At 38.7% G+C, this 22,657-nt stretch overlaps 1 protein-coding gene across 2 annotated transcripts in view; it reads right to left on the bottom strand.

Annotated features, from left to right (window-relative positions):
* The window catches only part of MAN1A2 (mannosidase alpha class 1A member 2), a 148,041-nt gene that overhangs the window by 32,580 nt on the left and 92,804 nt on the right, over positions 1–22,657 (bottom strand). For both annotated transcript variants that reach the window (XM_082045553.1, XM_082045554.1), the window contains exons 6-8: positions 20,631–20,725; positions 17,766–17,889; positions 17,230–17,323 (exon numbers count right to left, since the gene is read on the bottom strand). In XM_082045553.1, coding sequence (XP_081901679.1) covers positions 17,230–17,323; positions 17,766–17,889; positions 20,631–20,725 — 313 coding nt within the window. The remainder of the gene's footprint in view (positions 1–17,229; positions 17,324–17,765; positions 17,890–20,630; positions 20,726–22,657) is intronic.

The raw sequence follows: 22,657 nt of genomic DNA, 5'->3' as shown, positions 1-22,657 counted from the left end.
AGGCTGCCTTTCACAAGTAGTGTCATGGCTATTCTGTGCTGACAGACCACATGAGAACTACCTACATTTCTCTGAGTGACCCATCACCCTCACAAAAGGCCTACTGATGCTCTGACTCAGTCTTGGAGCTCCAGGTCCAACCATGGTAAGCACTCCCTCCATACGCCCTTCATTCAAAAAGCAGTACGCTCTGTGAGATTAATATGTGACTCCAACTACAACAGCACATAACCTTTTCTTTCCCAAGTTCACAGCCCCCAAAATGCTGGCACCAAAACAGTCTAAGTCTGCTGAAGCCAGGCGAGGGAAATGTTTTAAGATCAACTTTGTCACAATGCCAGAAATTCACTGCCCCAAGCAGAGCTGTTACAGTCATAGTTTTCACCTTTTACCAGGTGAAAAAAGAAGATATGACACTTTCTTTTCCAAAGTAGTTCAAAAAATGGGTGTAATTCACAGTCTTTCTGAGATAAAGGTGTAAAACAGAGGTTAGAGCTCTCCTATTCCTTCTTCCTCCAAGCACTGTCCTGCCCCAGCATGTCTGCTTGTCCCTGAAGATGCAAGTAGGAGGTTAGAGCTGGCAGATGCTCCCACTGTAACTCTTCCAGCTGCCTCTTGACTCCTCTGTTACTTACCAGTGGCTTTCTAAACAAAGGAAGGACCAAGTGGAAAGCCTGTAGCTTTCCCAGTTGGTTTCAGGTTGTGAATTTGGAGCAAATTGCTCCATGCTCTTCTCATTTCAGTATTTTCTAGACAGCATTTTCACACACAGCTACTAAGTGATTTAGCTACAAACAATGCCTTTTCATAAGCTTTCTAGCCCTGCGCTGTAAGAGGGCATTCAGGTCCTGAGCCACTTTCCTCCACAAATGCAAGGGCTAGAAATTACTCCATCAATGCACAATTACATTCTCAAGTAGACACAAGAACTAAGGGTCTGTGGTTTTCAGGAAGAAAATAAACCATCCAAAGACGTCAAAATTACAATTCATGTCAGCACTACTCAGAGACTGTCTTCACAAGAGATACGGTTTAAAACTACTTCTGTTAAGCTGCTGCCTCATGCCCAGCTGAGCTCTGCCACTCAAGTCAGTGCTGCTCCTTTGACAGACCTCTCACAGATGCGCTCAGTACCCAACCAGGACAGGGTTGAGGGTTGCTGAATATTCCTCAGCAGCGTTTACCTCGCAGCAGCTTCAGCTGGGTTCAGGGAATGAAAGAGTAGGAAGATGAGTGGAGAAGGCTTATTTCCTAAACAGAGAAATGCACGTTCTGGCTGAGTTTCCAAAGGTAACTATCAGAAACACACCCTGTTTCACATCTAGTTCTTCAGGCAGTCACTTGAGAACTGCCTTCCTCTCCTATCAGCAGCTCTCCTCCTTTTCCACATTGTTTCTCTTCTTACATGAAAGTACAGGGAATGCAGGAACCAGCACAGGAATCAGCACAGGGAGCCATCCCCTCAACAACCTTTTCTGCACCTTCTTCACACATTCAGAGAAGAGAGCTACACAAACCTCTCCTCCCACTCAGCAAGCAAGTAGCGAACACGACAAAGCTAAGGGATTCTGAGGGCCTTGCAGCTCCAAGCAGCAGTGTTTTCTTTATTCTTGTTTCACCCTCCAACTCTGAACTACTAGGAGTTTTCAAGGCTCCTCTCATTAAACAGTAAGCTCCTCCACTCCTCAGGCAGATGCCCTTCAGAGATGGACCAGAGGGTAGACGTGTCAGAAAGGACAAACTGATTCTGTTCCTTCTCTTCTGCAGCAGAAATGTGAGAGATGAAATAATTTTGGTGGTCGCACATGATAGGACACTGTGGACAGAGATGTTTCACACAGAAGGGAAGCAGTATTTCAATTGTGTTGAGATACAGCTCTTTTTTTTTATTTCCCTGACCTCCTCCATTTGCAAAAAAAATACCAGAAAGAGGATGGGAGTAAGGAGGTGGTTCAGCAGCTCAACTGAGGTTGAAGCACAGTAAGTTTTCCAGCTTCTACTGCTGCATTAACTGCATCCCTGGCAAGATCTCCTTCAGTGTCAGGAGATGTTGCTGAAGCAGAATTTCCTGCATTTTGTGTAAGGACTACAAATGCCTGAAAACTAAAACACTTTTTGTGACAGATTGCAGGACTTTGACAACTTGCTGTCACCTACAGTTGAAATGCAAAAGAAATATTTTTCAAGATTTCTCAGGAAACATATAAGAGGGCTGGTGAAAACTGTAAATCTGGGTCACCACACACCATTATCTCCTACAAAGCTCCAAACTTATCATCAGAAGGTCCACGGTGGTTATCACTCTCTCCTGCTATTTGAGCTACAGCTCAGATGGATGCAAAGATTTAACACAGCTCAATTCAAAATATTTTTGCTCATTAACATGATTTGCACATAAAATATTTTGAAGTTTTTCAATCAGCCTTAACCTTGGCTGTCAATCCAGAGTACTAAAAAGAACAACTCGTGATTTGAATAACTGAGGCTTGGCACTGGGTACTCTTCAGCAGACAGCTATGAAGGTAAGTATTATGTTTAAGATATTTTCAAGTATTTTCCCAACTGAAAAATGGATTTAGCTTTTCATATATTTGGTCTACAATAATTATCTAATTAGCTCTATGTAATTTAAAGGTTTTTACTGTGAAGAAGCATTTCACAGTGAAATCCTGAAGTAAAATTCCAGATAAAGACAAATATAGCAAAGAGAACATAAGTACGAGGGCATATCAAATATGTTAGAGGCCACACATTCTGTTCAATGATAGGTATACATTTTTAGAATGTTCATTCAATCCAATCGAGACAAATCACGCTATTTTTTTCATTCCCCATTTTTTCAAATGTAGACCCAGATGACTGGCCAAACGTGAAAGGATTACAGTCAAGCATTCCTTTGGAAGTCTTCTTTTAAAAGACATTATAGCTACAGTTGCAAAAATACCTTCAAACATTTTAACCAAAAGCAATGCAAAAAACACTGCATTTTTTTCTAGTTTGTCACATGCTTGAAAGCACGTTGTGTGCAAACCTGTGCAGCCAGCCTGTTTGTAGGCTTCCTCCTTGCCAGAAAGAGCCAAATAAAATCTTCACAGAAAGACAAAGATATTTACAGTTTCCAGCAACATTTTTGCTCAGATATTTCAAGAGGTTTACATCCTGTTAAATACTGGCATTCTTAACAACACACAATAGGAAAAACCCTCAATTTCATAGCAATATTTCAATGAATTTTTAATTTATTGATAAAAGAAGATCTATATTTAGTCAAATATTGCGTCTCAGATAATATTCCAAAAATCCTATCCACCTCTTTCCCACAGACTGAGTGGAGGACCTTCTTTTAAATTCTCACACCATCATTATCTAACATTTCTAAACCTTGCTTCATTCCAAATGATTTTATTCCCATCAGCAACCCATTAGCTCACTGCTGAAACTGTCTCCTCCGACAAGAACCAGGACAATGATTTCACAGCAAACCCCAGAAAACAGAGCGGGTCAGAGCACAGGCCATCTAACTGCAATGACAATGAATCTCAGCTTGAGACAGGAGGGAGAGTCTGTGGCTCTCCCGTGATTTGTCCTCGGCAGTTGAAATAATTTCTTTACAAATCCGGGGAGACAAATAAACTGGTCTTTTCTCAGCTAGCTCTTCACGCTGTAGTCAGCAGGGTTCCCCCTCCTCAGTTACAGCTGAGGCACTGTGACAAATCTGGCTGTTCATCCATCTACCTAACGGCCGAACAAGCCAGCTTCTAAACGAACGGCAGTGGTTCCCAAGTACATGGCTATGGCAGCAGACTGGAAGTTCCAAACATGTGCCACCTCCTTTTGTTTAGAAAGAAAGTTTGGTTCAGTGAGCAATAAAGTATTTTCCACAACAACTGAAAGCCCTATAAAAATAGCATTAATAACAAAACCTGCTCTAATGAAGGCCTACCTGCTCTCTAGAGCAAACTTAAAATGTGTAAATTATTTTTAAGCAGATGGCTTTAAGCAGCTTAATGAGGCAAATTAAAAACAGTTCATGTTTTGCTAAACCCTCTCTGCTTTGTGCCTTAATTGTTCAATTGTCATTTCTTGGCAATGAGCAGGAATAAAGAAAGAAGCCAGACATTGTTTTAAAAGCAGCACATCACACCAGAACTGATGCTGCAGTCACAACACCTCAGGGTGAGCCTTGGTGTTCCCCATGAGCAGATGGGCAGTGAGCCGCTGCCTCTTCCTGACCCCAGGGCATGTCCTCCTGTCCTTCTTTGCATTCATAAAGCTTATGCATCATTTACTGCACATCGAATAAAAAACAACAAAATAAAATGCTGAGCAGAAGTGTGTTCAGCACACACAAGCTGCTGTGCTGAAGACCTGTGCAGTGAGATAGCATTCTATAGCAGTACATAAGCATGAGCAGGAGATGAGGATCACCTATGCCAACAGCATTTTTAATTCACAAATTTGCAACTATAATGCTGATTTAGTGTTGTTAAGTACGGACAGCTAGAGAATAACCAAGACTTAGAAATTTGGCAATACGTAAAGGAAACTCAGCCTTGGAACTGGAATTGTTAGTTATGACTCTAAAGTAGAACTAAAACCTGCCTGCAGTGCTATACCAAATAGACTGGAAACACCAAGATGAACAAACTACTGATTCATTTCAACCAAAATAAGAGTAGCATGGAACTAGTTTGCAAATAGTCAAAAGGGAGGTGGATTTTCCTTAAGGATCACTAGCACTACCTTTGACAAAGTGCTATTGTAGTATGTCAGGAAAGGAGTTCAAGAGTGGAAAAGATAAGTGACTAGGAGGGCGTAGTGAAGTGATTAATTTTAACTTTCATTACGAAATCTGAACACCCCAACACCATTAGTTGTTCCGGGTACCAACTTGCTTTACATTGCAGGAGCCCACTTTCTCTGTGTAGGAAACTTTTAAAGAATTACTTTCCTGTTTGTCTTCAGAGTGGCTCTGATTAAATTTCAGTTCAATCTTTACTTCATGTAGTTGGGCTTAGTGCCCCTCAGCTGTTCTAAATAGGTGCAAGCTCCCTTTCTAATCCTTTAATCCAGACAGCTGAGGCCCTGAAAATTGCAGCTGCTGCAATTCACAGTGGAAATTCAACCTAAGGAAGCCATAAGCCATACTGGATGGCTTAAAAGTGCAAACACTTGTAAATTAACTGCAGCAGAAGCAGCCCTGATAAAAGGAGGTGGAGGTGCAATTTTTAGTCAGCTATGAATCATTTATCACTAAGGAATGAGTTGCCAGCTTGAGAATTTTTCTGGAAACACGCAGGTTGTCGCATAAGAGAACTACATTCAAAAAATAGTTAAGGTTGCAAAGCCAAGCATTTATAAGTTAGGAGACAGCTGAACAGACATCACTTCCCGTTCTACTGCCTGGTGCCAAAACAGATTCAAGCAACAAGGGAAAAACCAGCTCAGTTCCTCCCAACCTGGGGATGCGTGATCGTGCCTACTCAGCACACGCAACTCCAGAGAACGTAGCAGCTAAATACTTTATATTTTTCAAAGGCTTGAAAAAATACGGATGGTTTCCTCCTCCAGCAGTCCTGAAACAAACAATTCCCACAGTATTTCATAACCAAAACATGACGGCTCTTGAGTTTCTTAACTGTACGCTTAAAAAAAAGTCAAACTTTAACCTGGGTAGAATCACATTCCACCTCAAGCTTCATTTAGAAATGGCTGAAGCATTTTTTGTCAAAGCTGTTTAAAAAAACCCCAACAAAACAGCTTGAGGCAGATAGAATATTCCGGTTGGAAGAGCTGAAGTTTGCCAGCTACAAGAAACTGAAAACAAAATGACTTAATGGAAAGCATGGAGCAGTCTTAACTGTAAGTGCTACCAGTTTCTCATATAATTAAGCAAAATGACTTCTTAGAACTGCAGTGATTATCAAACTAAATGTTACAGGTCTCAAGCTTGCATAATTCAAGTGTGTGCAAGGACAGAAATAATTTGAAAAAGACAAACAAGTAAAACTAGCCCAAAGAATACATCTGTTAAGGTAACTCATGTTGTTAGAACCAAAACACATCTTCAAATTGAATATAGTTCATGATTCTATAATGTCAAAGAAGTATCTTAATTTGGTATCTTGCAACAGGCTCTCTCTTCATACTCAGGAATTCACAGCTGGAACAAATATTTTCCTTTTTGTATTCAAACTTCCCTAAAACTTCAAAACACCCCAGCTATTATTTATTTCTGGAAAGATTTAGGTCACCTCTTAGAAGATGTTCACAAATGAATGATCAATCAACTAAAAACATCAAGTCCATGTGCAAACATTAAGCACACATTAGACCTTTATGTTGGTGCTTTTACTGAAAGTGGCCTTTTATCACCGGAAGTTGTCTTTTCCAGACTATTACGCTCATCAGAGTCAGCTGAATGAAACACACTCCTCTCTCTGCCAAGTTTGGAGTCAGTATAAATTCCCCCTGCAGTGGCAGCTTTAACTAAGCTGCTGGAATTTGCAATGCGTTGATGGGTCAGGTACATGTTTACCTCTGGTGACTTTTTAAACCTCACATAGTGGATGTGAAAAAACAGCTAAGGGGTGGGAACACTTTCAGCTACAACCAATACTGCTGCAGGTAAGTGCCCCAAACCTGAAGAGTTCCTTTTGAATAAAAGTTTCTACATAGGGAGATTAACAAGCTCCTGATGTCATTGCAACCTTTATTTACCTTAGTCTTCCTGTAAGATCTCGACTCTCCCCTTACAGATTAAAACAAGAAATGGGGGAGAGAAAACCTTCATTAGATTAAATCTAGCCCAACATCCATCTATGCAAAATTAGCTGGAAAAACCACTGTCAACAACTTCATCCTCTCTTTTCAAGTTGTATCAAGACCATAGCAGCTTATATACATATACATATATATATATATATACACACAAGACATGTCAACAGTCAAAAGAGATTTAAATAAGCCACGAAAAACACTCCCTCCTTTTGATGTATTTATGGATTATACCACATGCTATAATAAATCCAGGCTACTCTGCATGTTTCTTTCTCCTAGACTTGTGTCCATCTATCTCTTAATTTTCTTCTTCTGACAGATGCCTGAAATTGCACACACAGCCAGCTCAAGTTCTGGTCACTCTGCAGGTGCTGACTATAAGACTTGGTCCATGCTCTATGAAACTGAACTACCACACCCTACATTTGTACATTATTCAACACCATCACTCTCTTATTTTTGACCATATAAGCCAGAAAGTGTCACAGCGTGATCCGCAATCAAAGATCAGCTATGTCTTCACACAGATCTCCAAGATGAGGTAGTGTTTTACCATGCTGTTACACAACAGTCTGTCTCCCAGTGGAACTTCACAATTGAGAGAACCCATCAGGAAAATATTATACATTTAACATTCCTTGAACAAAACTGTAGACCCTCTCCCCTCAGTGTCATCAAACTGGAAGTGTTTCTCACATGACTACCAGAAGGCACATCTCCACATGTAAATCAGAACATGAAGAAGTCTCACTTACTGAAGACAGAATGAAATTACATGTAATCTGAAACCTATTGCTGTTCTACAGAACAACATCAACATAAACACGTCAGTACACAGCCTCCAACAAGTGATACAGAAGAACTAAAATAAAAACAAGTAACTGTAATAAAGCTGTAACAAGTTTGTAATTGGACTTTGACAGGCTTCCCTTTGACAGGAAATGAATAAATCAAGAATGGTTTAAAAATATAGTTTAGGTAGATAAAGACCCTAGTACAAAATCAATTAAAGAAATAATGAGACTCCACGGAAGCTCAAACTTTGAAAACCTCATAGAAGGTGTGTCAAAGTATACCTTTTTAGTCCCAAGTCATTTCAATTTAGCTGTCCTCAAAGCAAACAATATAAACTCTCAAGACTATCAGATGGTACCCCAAGACATGTCAGACTCTGTTAATACAGATAAAGTTACTGAATTAACAGAGAGGAAAATAAATGTCAAAGACCTTGTAGGACAGATTTCAAATTCTAGATATTGATGTTCTCTCCACCAAGATCATGGTCTAAAAGGACAGTTTGGCAGTATGGCAAAATAAAATACTTCTCTCTTTCCACAGGAATGTATGCAAGCACTTTCAAAACCCAGTTACACCATATCTAAACACTGCGGACCATTTATAGACACTCCCTTTCAAATGCATGATTCATATACATATTAAACCTTCCAATAACAGTAGAATCTTTAACACACTAAACAAAGCTTTTATTTGTTTAGCTTTTTCAGCATCTTGCTCAACAAACCAGCAAAACGTCTTAACCTTGTAGACTTATAAAAATATATGATCTGTAACACATAGCTCTGCTGTATTTTATTAAAACAAAGTTTTAAGAGACCAGCTTAGCTCTTGGCTTCTAATGAATAATCAAATTTGAATGCACCCTTTTCCTGGAACACAGTTAATTAATCTGTACATGGTTGTAAAGCAAAAGTGAAAGGGAAATTCCCCAGTAGAAATTACATAGATTATTTTATAATCAAAACACATGCATGTTCCTAAATACAGCACAAGACAGAATATTTTGGAGAGAAAAATTAAGGACATCTGCCATGATAGCAAAGAAAATTAAACAGCAGAGAACCACCCCCACCTCCTCATCTGTAACTTCTGGAAGTCTAGAAATCACAATGTACTCAACTGAAAGCAGACTTGGAATAAAAAATACCACCACAATAAATGCATTCATCAATCCTCAAACCAATCACTACATAGATCACAAGTCTCCAGTTCTATAACTGGTGTTCCAACTACAAATCAAAAAAAGAGATCTATTTGCCAAGTCAAATAAGCACGCAAAGATGAAGTCTGGTTGGGTACTACTTCTACAATACATAAAATTAATTATTTTAATCCTGCACCATTTCTGTTTAAGAAAATCTTTTCCTTATGCCAAAGGGGGAGAAAAAGCCTACTTGACACAATTCCCTTCAGTTCCTTCTAGGTTATGGATGTTTTGCCAGAACTTGACATTATATTTCACAATTGGATTTTTCACAACTCTTGACATCAGTGGTTTCTTAGCTTCATCTGTAGCATGTGGGCGTATTAGCAGATATAATCTAAAGAGACTACTTACACTAAGCATGGCATCCAGTAAGTAAACAAACAATGGTGGGGGCAAGAAAATGCAAGGTACCTTCACAGGTAAAGAAGAACACCAGAAACTTCAGCTGGCAAAGATAGGAATTTTCCAACACTAGCATCTTTCTCACTACCCATACCTAGACTACCGACCTATTAATTTATGCTGTGATTATATTTTTATCTGAAATATTTACCTGCAATACTTTAATCTTTTGAAAGACTACTTCATTCTTCAGTATTATTGACTTCAACCTGCAGTTTTCAAGGGTTTTAGTCTCCCAGAGGCAGATGTAAAGACTGAGTTTCTTGCTTAATTTTAAACAATGAAAGTCCCAATAATAGAAATCCAAATAGTGATTTATTTATCAATCTTCGCAGCACTTTTACAAGTTTGCATTCAAGAAAGCCACTCCTCCTGTATATTAGATAGAGCTCACACTGACAGGACAGTATCCTTCAGCTGACAATGCTGATGGAAGGACTATTCAGTATGGAAGAAATAACAAAGGACAAGGAAATTGGTAAATTAAACACAAAGATATTAACAAGCAAGTGGCAACAGACAATAAGACCAGAACTCTTCAGCTACTGACTGACTGGCCACTAAAGGAACTAGTCAGCCACAGCCTCAGAGAGCCAACCTGAACTTTGTCACTGAGAAGAAGGGGGAAACATGGTTGTCATGAGCATTATGAGATATTTGAGGAGACTTGCAGGAGTATGTAGAAATTACAATGGGCTATTTAAGGGAGGGGCCAAAAGGAGGGAAAGGGATGGATAAAGGTAGATTGGGGAAGAATAAGCAAGGGAAAAATGGAGACAAGGTGGTTAAAAGAGCCTGGTAGCATGTACATAGGCTGCTGATGACCACACTTGTTTGAGCACTGCACTCTATCAGCACAGTCTGTCCTATCTTCTTATTAAACTCTTGTTTTTATTTTTTTTTGCATGTAATTCTACTCACTATCCCATGTGTGAGTGCTGCAAGGCCTAAACACCAGCAGCTGGAGAAGAGGCCATAGGTGACAGCCTGAAGGTCTAGGTGCCAGCATCTGGAATGACTGGCATGCAAGAGAGGTCTGGGTGCCAGTAACTGGAGGGACTGGGGTGTGTGTTGCAAGGTCAAAGTGCCAGCACATAGGGAGTGGGGCTGCAGGTCATAGGGGCTAGTAGGTCTGGGTGCCAGCAGCTGGAGAAAGGCAGAGGGTCACAGGGCCCTAGGTTTATGTGCCAGCAAGTAGAAACTCTCATGTGTTTGTTTTTCCCAGTGAATTTAATCCTGAGTGCATGCGAGTATGTGGAATTCATTAGCATCTTCCAGCTGGATGGGCTGGTGAGGAGGAGGAGACCTGCATCTGAGATGACCCAAGCTCTGAGATGATGGCTGAATAAAGGTCCAGGTTCAAGCACGGGTATTAGACTGAGAGCCTTTGCTAGTATTTGAAGGATCCGTGAGTGTGAGGGTGCTTGTGAAGAGTGTGCAAGTGCATGCATCTATTTGGCAGTGAACACTGGGAGGGAGAGCAAGACCTACCTGTACGTAGGTTTTACATGAGTTGTGGCAGCGCTATGTGTGGGTGCTACAAAGGCAGTGCTGTGGGTGCCAGTCTGTGTGTGCAGGCACATTAGTGGCCTCTTGGTGTATTGTGTGCACCTCACTAAGGTACATCCTCAGCCTTGCTACTGACCAAGCCTACAAGTGGGAACAGCAGCAGCCAGATCCATCAGACTGGGATGGGGGGACCTCCTGGGTTTCAAAATGTACCACGCTGGGCTTCAGTAGCTGGGAAGGAGGAATCCTCATGTCTTGGAGTCTGCTGGATGCAGTGGATTTCTTAACATCTTTAGCAAAGTCCATTACAAACACTTCGATCAAATTTATTGTCCATTTTCCTTTAGATACTGACAAATAAATATAGACAGAAGGTGCTGTGTATTTGACACAATCTCCTATCACAAATGAAAATAGATAGCACGTTATTACTCATGGTTTGTGTATTATCTGCAAGAGTTTAAATGAAGTTGCTCAGTTAATTACCTAGCTCAGCCCAAGAGCATTAGACTAAAACCAGCTGTACAGGCAGGTATAAAAAATTAGGTTTAATGTATGCACTTATTGTTGCAAATGGAAGACCAGCTGAAGAACCTGAAATATGCATATCCACAAAGGCATTTGCATTGGTTTATATAAAGGCTAGTCTCCAGCAAAAGCAACAAGGAGAAAGAGGTTATACATCTTCTCCCATTCAGCCACTTTGGTTGTGACTCTAATTATTCTGTAGTAACAGATGCAGGGAACTGCAAGAAAGTGAGAACATGACCAACAGGTGCTAAGGCAGGGGATGTAACAAAGCCAGCTAAATAGCAACATGAATTCTCTTAGGTGTCTTTAGAGGATAGTCAGTCATTACTTTGTGCATGAAAGACAGGATTTTAATTTAGTGCATTAAATACACATACATGGATCAATGTCACCTTGCTGGTGATCCTTGTAAATGTGCTGACAGAGTACCTCTCATTGGGCTTTTAACTTAGTCCACTTGCAAATCTGACTAAAGGAGACAGGAACAAAGCACTACAGAACAGACTGCAGCCTGAATGTTCATCACATCAGCATTCAGCTATGGTAATTTCAGTATCTGCTATTACAGCCCTAATAACAACGCTCAGCTCATGCACCATAAATCCACATAGTAACTCACTGTAAAGTAACTTGTTAATGTGCTCACATATCACTAAGGTGTAATAAATACAGAAGGCCAACACAAAATAGATATCTCTGCTTATTCTCTTGCATATGGAAGCTACACAGAGTCTAAAACCCAATTTTAGTTAAATTGACACAACTTTCATAACCAACCTAGGTAACTCCATAGGTAGCCTAATTGTAGGAAGTGAGATGTGAAGCCAGAGCGATTTGAGTTTCCCCTCAGTAACATTACTACTGGCAAGAGATGTTGGAACCAGATCAAATGCAGTAATTTGTTCTCAGTATTGAAAAACAGAAAGGAAGAATGTATAATTTACAGAAATGTGCAAACACAAGCAGCATGTCCTAACTTGGCAATAACATGCAGATTGGCATTTCATTATTGCTGTTCTAGTTGGTATTCTCACTTAACCTTTTTGCAAACGCAAATTTGAATTAAATTTTCTCAAAATATTTTCATTTTTTAAAAAATAATTTATCTTCAGTACAAATTAATTTCCATAATTCTGATATCTCTCAATCAAAATTCTAGACCTTGTATCTGCTCAGCAGGATTCTCTAGAAAGCACTGGTTTTTAAAATAATCTAAATTCAAAGTTCTGATGGTTACATCAAACCAGCCACTTGCCAAGTGAAAAGAAAAGCTAACAAAGTTAACTACAGGTTAATGTGAAGGGTTAGATTATGCTTCTTGCCAGCTGTTGTCCTTTCAGTCTTACAGAAACTGATACCCCCAGGCAGAAATACTGTAAATCTCTTGTTCTTACTGGACCATCACCTTAGTCCCTAAACAGAAATTGAGTCTGTCAACAATCCTGTGGGCATTACAGCTCTGCCTTCCAGCAAAAGCTCCAGTGAACTGGTAAATCCTGCGCTGAACCCATTAAAAAGCTGTCTGTCATGCCACTCATGCTGTAATAATACCTGCACATTACAAGCTTAAACACAAATATTTAGCCTAACCATGACATCATTTTTCTCCTCCTGGGTATGATGAACTCCCTTCCCGCTACACAGCGGTAAGGGTCCAGTCATGTACAGCTGTATTACAAAGCATTTCCACTAGAAAGCATGGAGATTTAGCAGTAAGCCATTCACCTGCCTGTTTTTAGGACTGGGTTTTACAGTATTCAAATGAAAAGTAATGATGGGATGGAAAGGCAGTCCCTGTGCAGCCCTGCCTGCTGCAGGTCCTGACCCTGCCTGCTGCTGCTTCACAAGGCAGGCACAAAGAGAAAAGAAGGTAATCTGTCACCAGAACCCTTCTTCAAGGGCTATGTAGAATGTATTAAATGCACATGGAAATTTACATTCATAAAAATGTAAACATTACAAAGACATAGTTGTAGATTAGATTTATGTCACACTATATGACTCCACTCATCATCCAACTTGTTAAGAACCTGGAGGTCATAGTCACATCCTTCTTGATGAAACCATGATTATTAATGAACTGGTAAGTTACTTCACTGATTATACCTTTTTAGGTATTTGTAACAGGAATATTCACTGGTTTGAATGAAAACATATGTCTCTGTAAGCACCAGCAGAAGCAGCTGAACAATGAGTGAAAAGGATGGTCTGCACATCACAGGGCACTGTCCCCAGAACATCATTCCCCAAGCAGTGAAACTGCAGAACATGCTGTTTATATAGAGATCAGAAGGCCTGCACTCTGATAAATCAAACCACAGCAGAAGTGACTCATCAGACCTGCACCCTAACATCAGAAGGATGGTGACAAGGTTTGCCCTTCCCCTGACCCAAGAAGATAACAGACCACATACATATATTTAAGCATATATTTAAATGAGAGAAACAGACAAAATGCAACAGCATGGCCTAAGATCTATGGAGGCTAAGGACAGAAATATTCTGAGGCACAGAGAAACCCCAAACAATTGCTCATCCCTAAAAAGGCTTGGAAGATCTGCTCAAAAACTAGCTCATAATCATCATTCAAGAACCCTAGCTATGTGAAGAGGACTAGATAGCAGTGTCCCCTTTTTTTTAAGTCCAGACAACTTAGACATGTCTTGCTACCCGTGAGTATGAGTGAATTATGAGAAAATAAGAGTAGCTAAAAATCAGCTGGCTTAATGACTCTGTAAACAGATAAATATCACCTTCCCTTCCCATAAGAGCTGTCACTGAATTTTATTACTCTAATTTCCTAACACTAGCAGCTGAGATAACATCTTCACATTTGTGAATTATATCCAGTTCATATAAAGTTCTGATGGACAACACAACATTTAGATTCTGCAAAATCTGAGATTCGAAAAAAGAAAGGCTGTATGTTGTGAGACCTGATATTGCACTAAGAAGTTACTTAAATGGCAGCATGTATCCCTGCACACATCTCTGAAGCAAAGAGGAAAAAGGAAGAAAATATTTCTAAATGGGGTATTTCAAGGCACGTTAGTTGCTCACACTAACATTTAATACTTGGGATTCCAAGCCAAATAAAGTAGATGCAATCCTTGTGGGTTTTCTGGTCAAAAAAACAAAATGAGGATTGGCCTAGGCTCTTTGTGCAAATACCTCTGAGAAGGTATTAATATACTGTATCGAGGTAGAAGGTACAAAGAATTTTCCACAAAATTCTTGTTGCAAGTAGAAATACATCCAGCTTACAGCCCTATGGAGTCACACCAAAGCCACAGAAAATGCTTGAGGCTTCTCTTTTTCTTTCACAAATCTGTCTTGCAATAAGAATTGTCTGTAAGTATTCAAGTTTACCTATCAGCCTGCTAGAACATAATTAAACAGAAAAACACCATAGATGTATATCTTTTTGCTTCCATTCAAATAATAATTTTTTTTCTATTAAAAATAAATTAAAAGGTAAAGACAAAACATAATGACCAAGAAAACTTGACCTAGATGAATTCTTCTATTATAGATTTTGTTTAATACTCTCTGGATAATCAACTGGCAGTAATAACATTAACTAGCCTGACTTACGTCCACACCACTGATATTTTTATTACTTTGAATAAAGTTACTCATCACTAAAATATACACACAGCTAGAATTACGGGTATAGAAACACAAAATAAAGTCATCACTAGAATGATGCCACATTGCAGCTAAATCCTATATTCTTTCAACAGAGAACCTAACTAGGATTGAACCAAAAAATCTGAGGAGGGAGAAGAAAAAAAGAAACAAAACCCAAACCCAGAAAGGTCAGAGTTGAGTTACATGTATCTAGGTAAATAAAAGAGTTCTGAAATAATTCTTAGAAACTATCTGGAGAAAGCGCTTTGTACAAGATAAGATGCATCAATCTAAAGGTCACAGCAAAGATGGAAAGGGCAGCTTTCCGAGAAGCTGAAAGAAGTTATGCTTTGGTGTTCTTTCCATCGTCTCAGTCTTTCCAGTACTAAAGTACATAACAAGCCAAACACAACACTCTTTGAAATTACCTTCTGAGGCGGACATAAAAGCCTTGCCTGCCCTTAACACCAACAATGTGACTCAAGTCAGTAACAGCATCGTGGACTCTGACAAGAGTCCTCTAGTGAACTGAGATGTAGCGCATGAAGGCATCACCCTTAGTCAAACAACTTCTGTGATGCAGGATTCAGTCTGTGCAGGAGAATGAGAAAAAGAATTCCTGTCTAAGCCTCAGCTGTTCCAGCTCATATGTCCAGTATTTCAGTGCATGAGTACAGTTACTGTAACTTCTTACATTTCTGCAAATAGATTCACTGAAGAGTGATCTATCAACAAAGTCAGGTTCTACTGTTCCATCCTGGTCTGTGGAAGGAAAAACAGAATTATGATTTCTTGCTATCTCGTCCCCACAAAACTTTTCAAAATTAGTTTACAAGTTCTTGTTGCGCTGGGGAAATCTTAGAAACACTACCAGAACATCTGTATCTGCATTTGGAAGCTTATTTGCTCAACACCCCTCTATAAAGTTTTCTTTCTTTTTATCATAGGAACTTAAGTCTCAGCCTGTAAACCTAAACTTTAGCCCCAAATATATTATCTTTCAAAATCTAAATAGTATGTCTGAGGTCCATCAAACTTCTGTAAAGTTAAAATTTTCACTGTATGTTTATTCTCAGTAACCAGGACTATTTTCTTCCTAAGAGCTACTAATTCTGAGCATCATTAATACAACTGACAAAAAGCCCCTGAAGAATCCCAGTGATGTGCCACATCAGATTACTTTTGATAAAAGCAGCAGGACAATTGGTTTGGAATAGAAAGAAACAATAGAAAAAAAACCATTTCAGAACAATGTAAAATTGTATTTTGAATAAGTAATAGGTGCATATTTTTATTTGTTCACTTTCTTTTTTCTGAATGCATTGTTAAACCTAAATTTGTCTGAAGATTTATCATATCAATCCCTGTTTCCATCTGAGAGGGAATCACTGTTCACTCAAAGATACTGACGCCTTGGAGAGAATTTTGGCCTTAATGATGCTATTAGACAACTCTTTTCACAGTCACTGCAATGACAGTAGCTTTCATTTCTCTCATATATCAGACTCAAAGTCAGAACCAAATTCTCAGTTTGCAAGTCCAAATGTCTTCTCCTGGATATTTACAGCCAACCACTGAAATCCCCAAAACCCGTCAGTGATGGCAAGTAGGACAGAAATAGATAACCTTGCTTGTTTTTTCCTTAATAAACTTGCATTCATAAAAGAAACAGGAACAGAAACCTTGAAGAAAAAGGTCCTCTTTTATCACACCCACTACGAAAGCACAAATCCACTCAACCTTTCTCGGAAGAGCCACTTCAAGAAAAGGAATCATGTTTGTGTCTCTGTCTTCATGTTTCACCTCTTCACTTATACTGTCAGCAACAAAATCTGATTTTTCTTTTCATTCCAAAGCCTTTTTTTTAAAAAAATGAGATACATTGATACCAGCTGGATCTATAAGGATGGTTCATCATGACATTACACATGCCTTTAAGCAGAATGATGTCTATATATATCAGTCCCTAACATCAAGTGAAGGAGCCCAAATTTAACCATCACAAACATGAATTACTTCTGTTACCTTATAGTAATCCCTGTACCAGATTGTTTACAGAACGAAACTAGGAACAAAATAAAAATGAGGAAACTATTTTCAGCCTCATTCTTTATTATTGAAAATTTTATTAACTAATAAAAGGATAGGCATCAGGTTTGGTAGGAAGCTGCTTTCAGAAAATGCTATAAAAACTGAGCTGTGTGACTTCAGAGAGAGTGACAGGCAAAAACTGGTTTCAGGAGATCTCAAAAGTAATCCTTTTTCACTGCATGTTTTCAAGCAATGCTGGTCATAACTTACAGAATATTTTTTCTGATCTCCAATTCAACAACAAAGTAGGAAGCAGAATTAAAAAAAAAAAAAATACTTACGCTGCCCCCACCGGCCTGTTCTTGGATTCAAATAATTTGGATAAAGTCCATTAGGACGATCCATTTTTTGAAGTAACTTCCGAATGTGCATGACCTAAATTAAATCAAGAATCAGGATCACCATTAATAACATCGATCTGCTCGCCGCACGTAATTAAATTCAATATTTTTCTTGTTGTGTTTGTTTTTTTTTTTCCCCCCCAGTTGTAACTTTTCTTAAACTGAACCCAGAAGCTTTCTTGAGGGCTTCCTGCAGATTAGCACATTTTTGTTCTTAACGGACTGCTCATCTAAGCATGTTTAAAAATTATGATTTTCAAATGTACGCTGAAACAAATAAGAAAACTTGTGTTGTCATAAATTTCCACTTGAAAAAGTTGCCTATTTGGTAACAGAAATACAAGTATGAAAAAATTCACCTGCTACCAGGAATACAAATAGAATTCAATATAGGAAGTACTCCCCCCTTAATGCAATTTATGATGAAAAAGTATAGAAGACACTTGTACGACAAGAAAACTGAATTTGAGACCCACCTTGTTGTAGTATACAGGGTCCCCTGTCAAATAGCTGAGGTGGACAAATTCCATGTGCAGAGTACCAAACTCAGCAAGGATGCTGCTGCCAGCAGAAGCCCAGCCCCAGTTTCGACCCACACCGCTGAATTCCAACAAATATGCATAAAAAAGTGACAAAACAACAAAAAATTCAGAATTACTGTGCAGAGCACTAGTAACAACAACTACAGCAAATTAAAAAAGTAATGGCAAAATATTAACCCATACTTAAGATTACAGGCATTGTGGTTTCATTGTTCAGTTGGTTCATTGGTTGGGTCTTTTTGGAAAAAAAACATACCATAACCTCATCAACAAAAATTCCTGTGATTAAAAGATATAACATCTTGATGTCACAAAAATACAGTGACTTAACACTGGGCCCAATCTTGATTGCTCTTTATTCATTGTATGTTCCTAAGATCACAAATCAAAAGCAATTATCAGATGTGATTAGCAGACTTCCGAAGGTGGCAACATTCACTTCCCCGTTCTGCCAAACATCTGCTGTGTTCCCTTTATTTGTGTGGGATGCGCTTCAAGTCAGTGTTAGATACTCCAGCAGGATGGGACTGGGACCCACCTGTATCTACATAGGAAAACAGTATTTTCACTGTAAGCAGAATATTATGAGTTCCTCATGCTCACATAAAGAATCAACACAAAGTATCACATGCCTTGTATCTTTTTCACTCTAAGAGACACCATCTTGCTAATTTATAACTCCTTAACTAATTCTGGTTTAATCTAATTTGGAAGTTTTCACCACCTTTCAAGATTGGGTCTTTTAATGTCTGAAGTTAACTGCATTTTCCTGGAGATTACTTCTACTTCCTGTCATAAAAGACCTCAGTTATGATTAAAACTACAATCAATTAAGAATGTCTTCTTAGTTATTTTTTAAATTATAAAGAGGAGATGTAAGGGAAAAATGTTGGTAATGGTGCGGTATTTGTAGCACTGACCTGTGAGAGAACGAGACCTTTTAAAATACAGTAACCACTGTTTATAGAGCATAGAGAGACAAAATCATAGCTTGTCTCAGGGCTTTTTTGGTAAAGCTCTCATAAAAAGAGAAAATTAAGTGCTTCATTAAGAATACAAAAGCTAATAAAGTCAATCATTTTCCATGTATTTCTTTCAGGTCTTGTCTCTTATTGCATGTCAGGCTTGTGATAAGTGTTCTCATATCATAGAATCATAGAATGCTACGATTGGAAGGGACCTCAAAAGATCATCTAGTCCAATCCCCCTGCCGGAACAGGACCAGGAACAGGGTTTTGAATGTCTCCAGAGTAGGAGACTCACGCCTGCTACTGTCACTGCCCCTGGCAACTATTTTCTGCTGTGAGGCTGCCTGGTTCTGTGCATGACCAAGAGACTGACCTGTCAGTAAACACATAAACATAAACAACACCAGCATGCAGGAAACTTCTGGTGCTCCAATCCTTTCACCTGCGCCAACTGCAAATCCTCCTCCTCCCTGATCCTGCTTTCCTGACTGTGCTCTGACACCTGACCCGTGTGTTTTACTGATACCTATCCATGCAGCTACTGCTTCCAGCTTTTTAAACCTCACCATCTGTGTTGCCTGAGCCAGTGAACCAGGTGCCTGTGCTGCCTGAGGAGTACGGCCACCTGGGCCTTTCAAACATACTGGAATCATGGGACAGGTCTGGGCTGAACAAAGCAAAAACAACAACAAAAAGAACTTATGCACAGAGGAATTTCAAGCTCTATGAAACTGCAGGAAGAATGGAAGACTAAGTAAACCATAATGCCCTGCAGAAAGTGCACAGGGAAATTTAACCCAACAATATTAATTCTACAGAGGTCCAAAAAATGGGGAAAGTGCAGCACACGCAAAGCAGAGAAAACCAGGCAATGGTGGTGAGGTCCTGTGCCGAAAGAAGGGCAAATCACAGCTCCACGGTCATCACCCAAGAAATGACAGCAAAGTGAGGATCATTTCCTGATCACAAAAAGGCAAGTAAGGCTAATGCTCTCAAAGCAGCCCTAAACCTCTTCACAGTCTAACAAAGCACAACAAATATCTCTTCTAAAAGGAAAAAAAAATTAAAACTCTCTGCTATTTACTGTCCTGCATCACTTAAGTGTACACACAATCTAGACATGCATTCTAATTCAGCTCCTGTTTAAGAACATAATTTTTTTTTTTAAAATGCCTTGCATCAAAAACACTTTATTGAAATCTGAGGGAAAACCCAGCATTGAACAAGCAACACAAGATAAATTAGACAAGGCAATTCTCTTCCACAAGGCATTGCAGACTATTTAAGCTCAGTATCTGAACAGCCATCTAAAGAAGCCTCTCCATCTCCATAAACCATACTGGATTTCAGCACACTAGCCTTTACATCTAAGCTGAACTGGAAAATGAATTAATATCTTCAGAGTCCCATCATCTTCTCAAACATCATGAGTCTTCTAAAGGTAATATACAGCTCAAACAGTAGACAAAACCCAGTAAGTTCAACCATGGCCTGTAAACAATTTTGGTTTTTAATTGGTTCTTTAATAACTACAGAACCAATGATTAAGCTCTAGGGTAAAACATGGCATAATACACTGGGTATGTTTCAATGGCATGCTGAATTCCTATTGCAGAATCATGAAAGAAAAAATAAATCACAGTCACAATTTATTGCAGTTAATGAGGCAGAATGCTCTGAACTCTATTAAAATTATTCTGAAGTGCCAGGAATGCCAATTTGTCTGCACCTTCTACAGTTCCACTACTAAGAAAAACTGACATATGCCATTACTAATTTTAAGTTGGAGGAGGGGGAAGAACACACTTCCCCACAAAAGAAAATTCATTACCTTTTCAGATTCACCATTGCCCATGGTATACCCGTAGGTGTGTTGAAGGCTGGAAGAAGTTTTCCTGCCAGTTGCACGGCTTTGATCTTGAAAACCTAAGATAGTAGGATCAATTGCAAATAGTTACAAAGTCTGGTTTATCTCCAAGAACTATAAAGACTGAAACTTCCTTGCCACACCCACCTCTTTGTATTAGAAAATCTTTACATTGTAAAAATTATATTAACTTATCATTTATTTTTTACTTGTTCCCTTTATAATTCCATTAAGATTTGAACATGAAAAGAAAACTTGTCATTTTCATTTCTTTCCTTCCATGCTCTCCAGCAATAGTGCTCAGGTTCCTATTAAAGAAGAATATCAATTCTCCTCCTACCTCCCTCCACCAGCATTAGGTATTTCAACTGCTTCCTAAAGCAGTCTTTAAATCATACTTTATATTTTGTAGCTAAAAAAAAAAGATAATTCCCCCAGCCCCCATACAATTATTTTAACTTTTACAAACTTCCAATCTCCCTTCAACAAGATACATATAGAGAGAGCAGACCGAGTTCCTATTTTATGAACATTGTCTATTCAAAACCATATAGATGCAGTTTCCTGTAGCTTTTCCTTCATTGATAATGCATGAAAAAAATAATTATAGGCTTAATCTTCCTCTCAAGTCTGATTACTCATAGAAATTACTGACAGAACAAATCTCTTTCATTTCTAGTGTTCTACTTACTTCTGGAACATAAATCTGTAATAGCTTTATTCAGAGCCTAGTGTTTATTAATTAATGAAGCAATTGGGAGAAATTCCTTCTAATCCTATCAGAAGCATCTTTTCCAAGAAGGCATATTTAGTAGATCCCCACAACATAAAACTGTTTTAACCAGTTAGTTGCTAGAATACACTTTAAGCAACTCATTCACTACATTTCTGCAAAAGTACCTGCTTAATTTGGAGATAACATTATTCATCAGTTTGAAGCACTGCACAAACATTTAACAAAAAGAGCTACTGTGCCCCAAAATAACTTATGCAACACAGACGTGCTGTAGAAACTTTATCAACTACCTGACCAATATTCTCTAATCAAGAAGAATAAGTTTCAGAACAAGAGCTTTAAGAAAGACCACAAGGCAGCTCTGCTGGATTTTGAAAAGGATTTCTCCCTTTTGTAAAGTCTATAGAAGGAAAACAGAAGAGATGCACACTGGAGAGAGAACCAATTCTGAAAAGTAAGCAATCAAGAGCATCCTCATTTTTCACATGAAGATGGGAAAAGATCAATACCTTAATATTTGAGATGACTAGTGAGACATGAAATAAACTAGAAAATAATATTAAAGATAACATCTAATTGTATTTGATGCAGTGGAGTATGGAGAGATGGAGGTGGATCTGAAAGAAATACGCCAGGAATAAAAACTTTCACAGAGGTTCTCTAAATGAGTTGTAAGATGGGATAAACCTAAACTGAAAGATACCTCAGAATATGATTTGACAGTATTATGAAGTAACAGAGGCAATACGGCTTGAATGTTTTTTTTTACCACAGATGCTGACAAGAGACAGTCTTTGGGAAAATATGCAGAAATTTAGCAGTAAAGTTCAGATAATACTCTGACCTTGAATAAAGGACCAAGTCAAAATTGGAAGGCGTAGTATAAGTAAGGTATAATACAGGTGGAATCTGTGGTAAATGGGAAAAAAAAAACAAACAACCCTCTGAAGAGAACTAAAAGCTCTGTCTTGGCCCAGTTACATATAAACTACCCAATTTGAGTATATAAATGTGTCAAAAATTCATGTTGATTTTTGAGTAGTAGATGGATCAAGACTAGACGGAACTATCTACAGGGAGTCATCAAAAGGGTGTTCCTCAGCAGCACGAACAAGCTTCAGTACCTAATCCAGAACAGAACGGTGACTTCCGGTTAAATAGTACACAGTTGGGAAAGACATTTGTGGCATAAATTTGTTTAGCTTCAGCTTTTGGATCCTGGACCCTCTGAAAGTGTTGTGTTATTGTCTAATTC

The sequence above is a fragment of the Streptopelia decaocto genome (genome assembly GCF_964273445.1).
Source record: "Streptopelia decaocto genome assembly, chromosome: 1".
NCBI classification, from domain to species: Eukaryota; Metazoa; Chordata; class Aves; order Columbiformes; family Columbidae; genus Streptopelia; species Streptopelia decaocto.
Note: the sequence above shows the minus strand (reverse complement) of the source record. Positions and strands in the feature narration are given on the sequence as shown.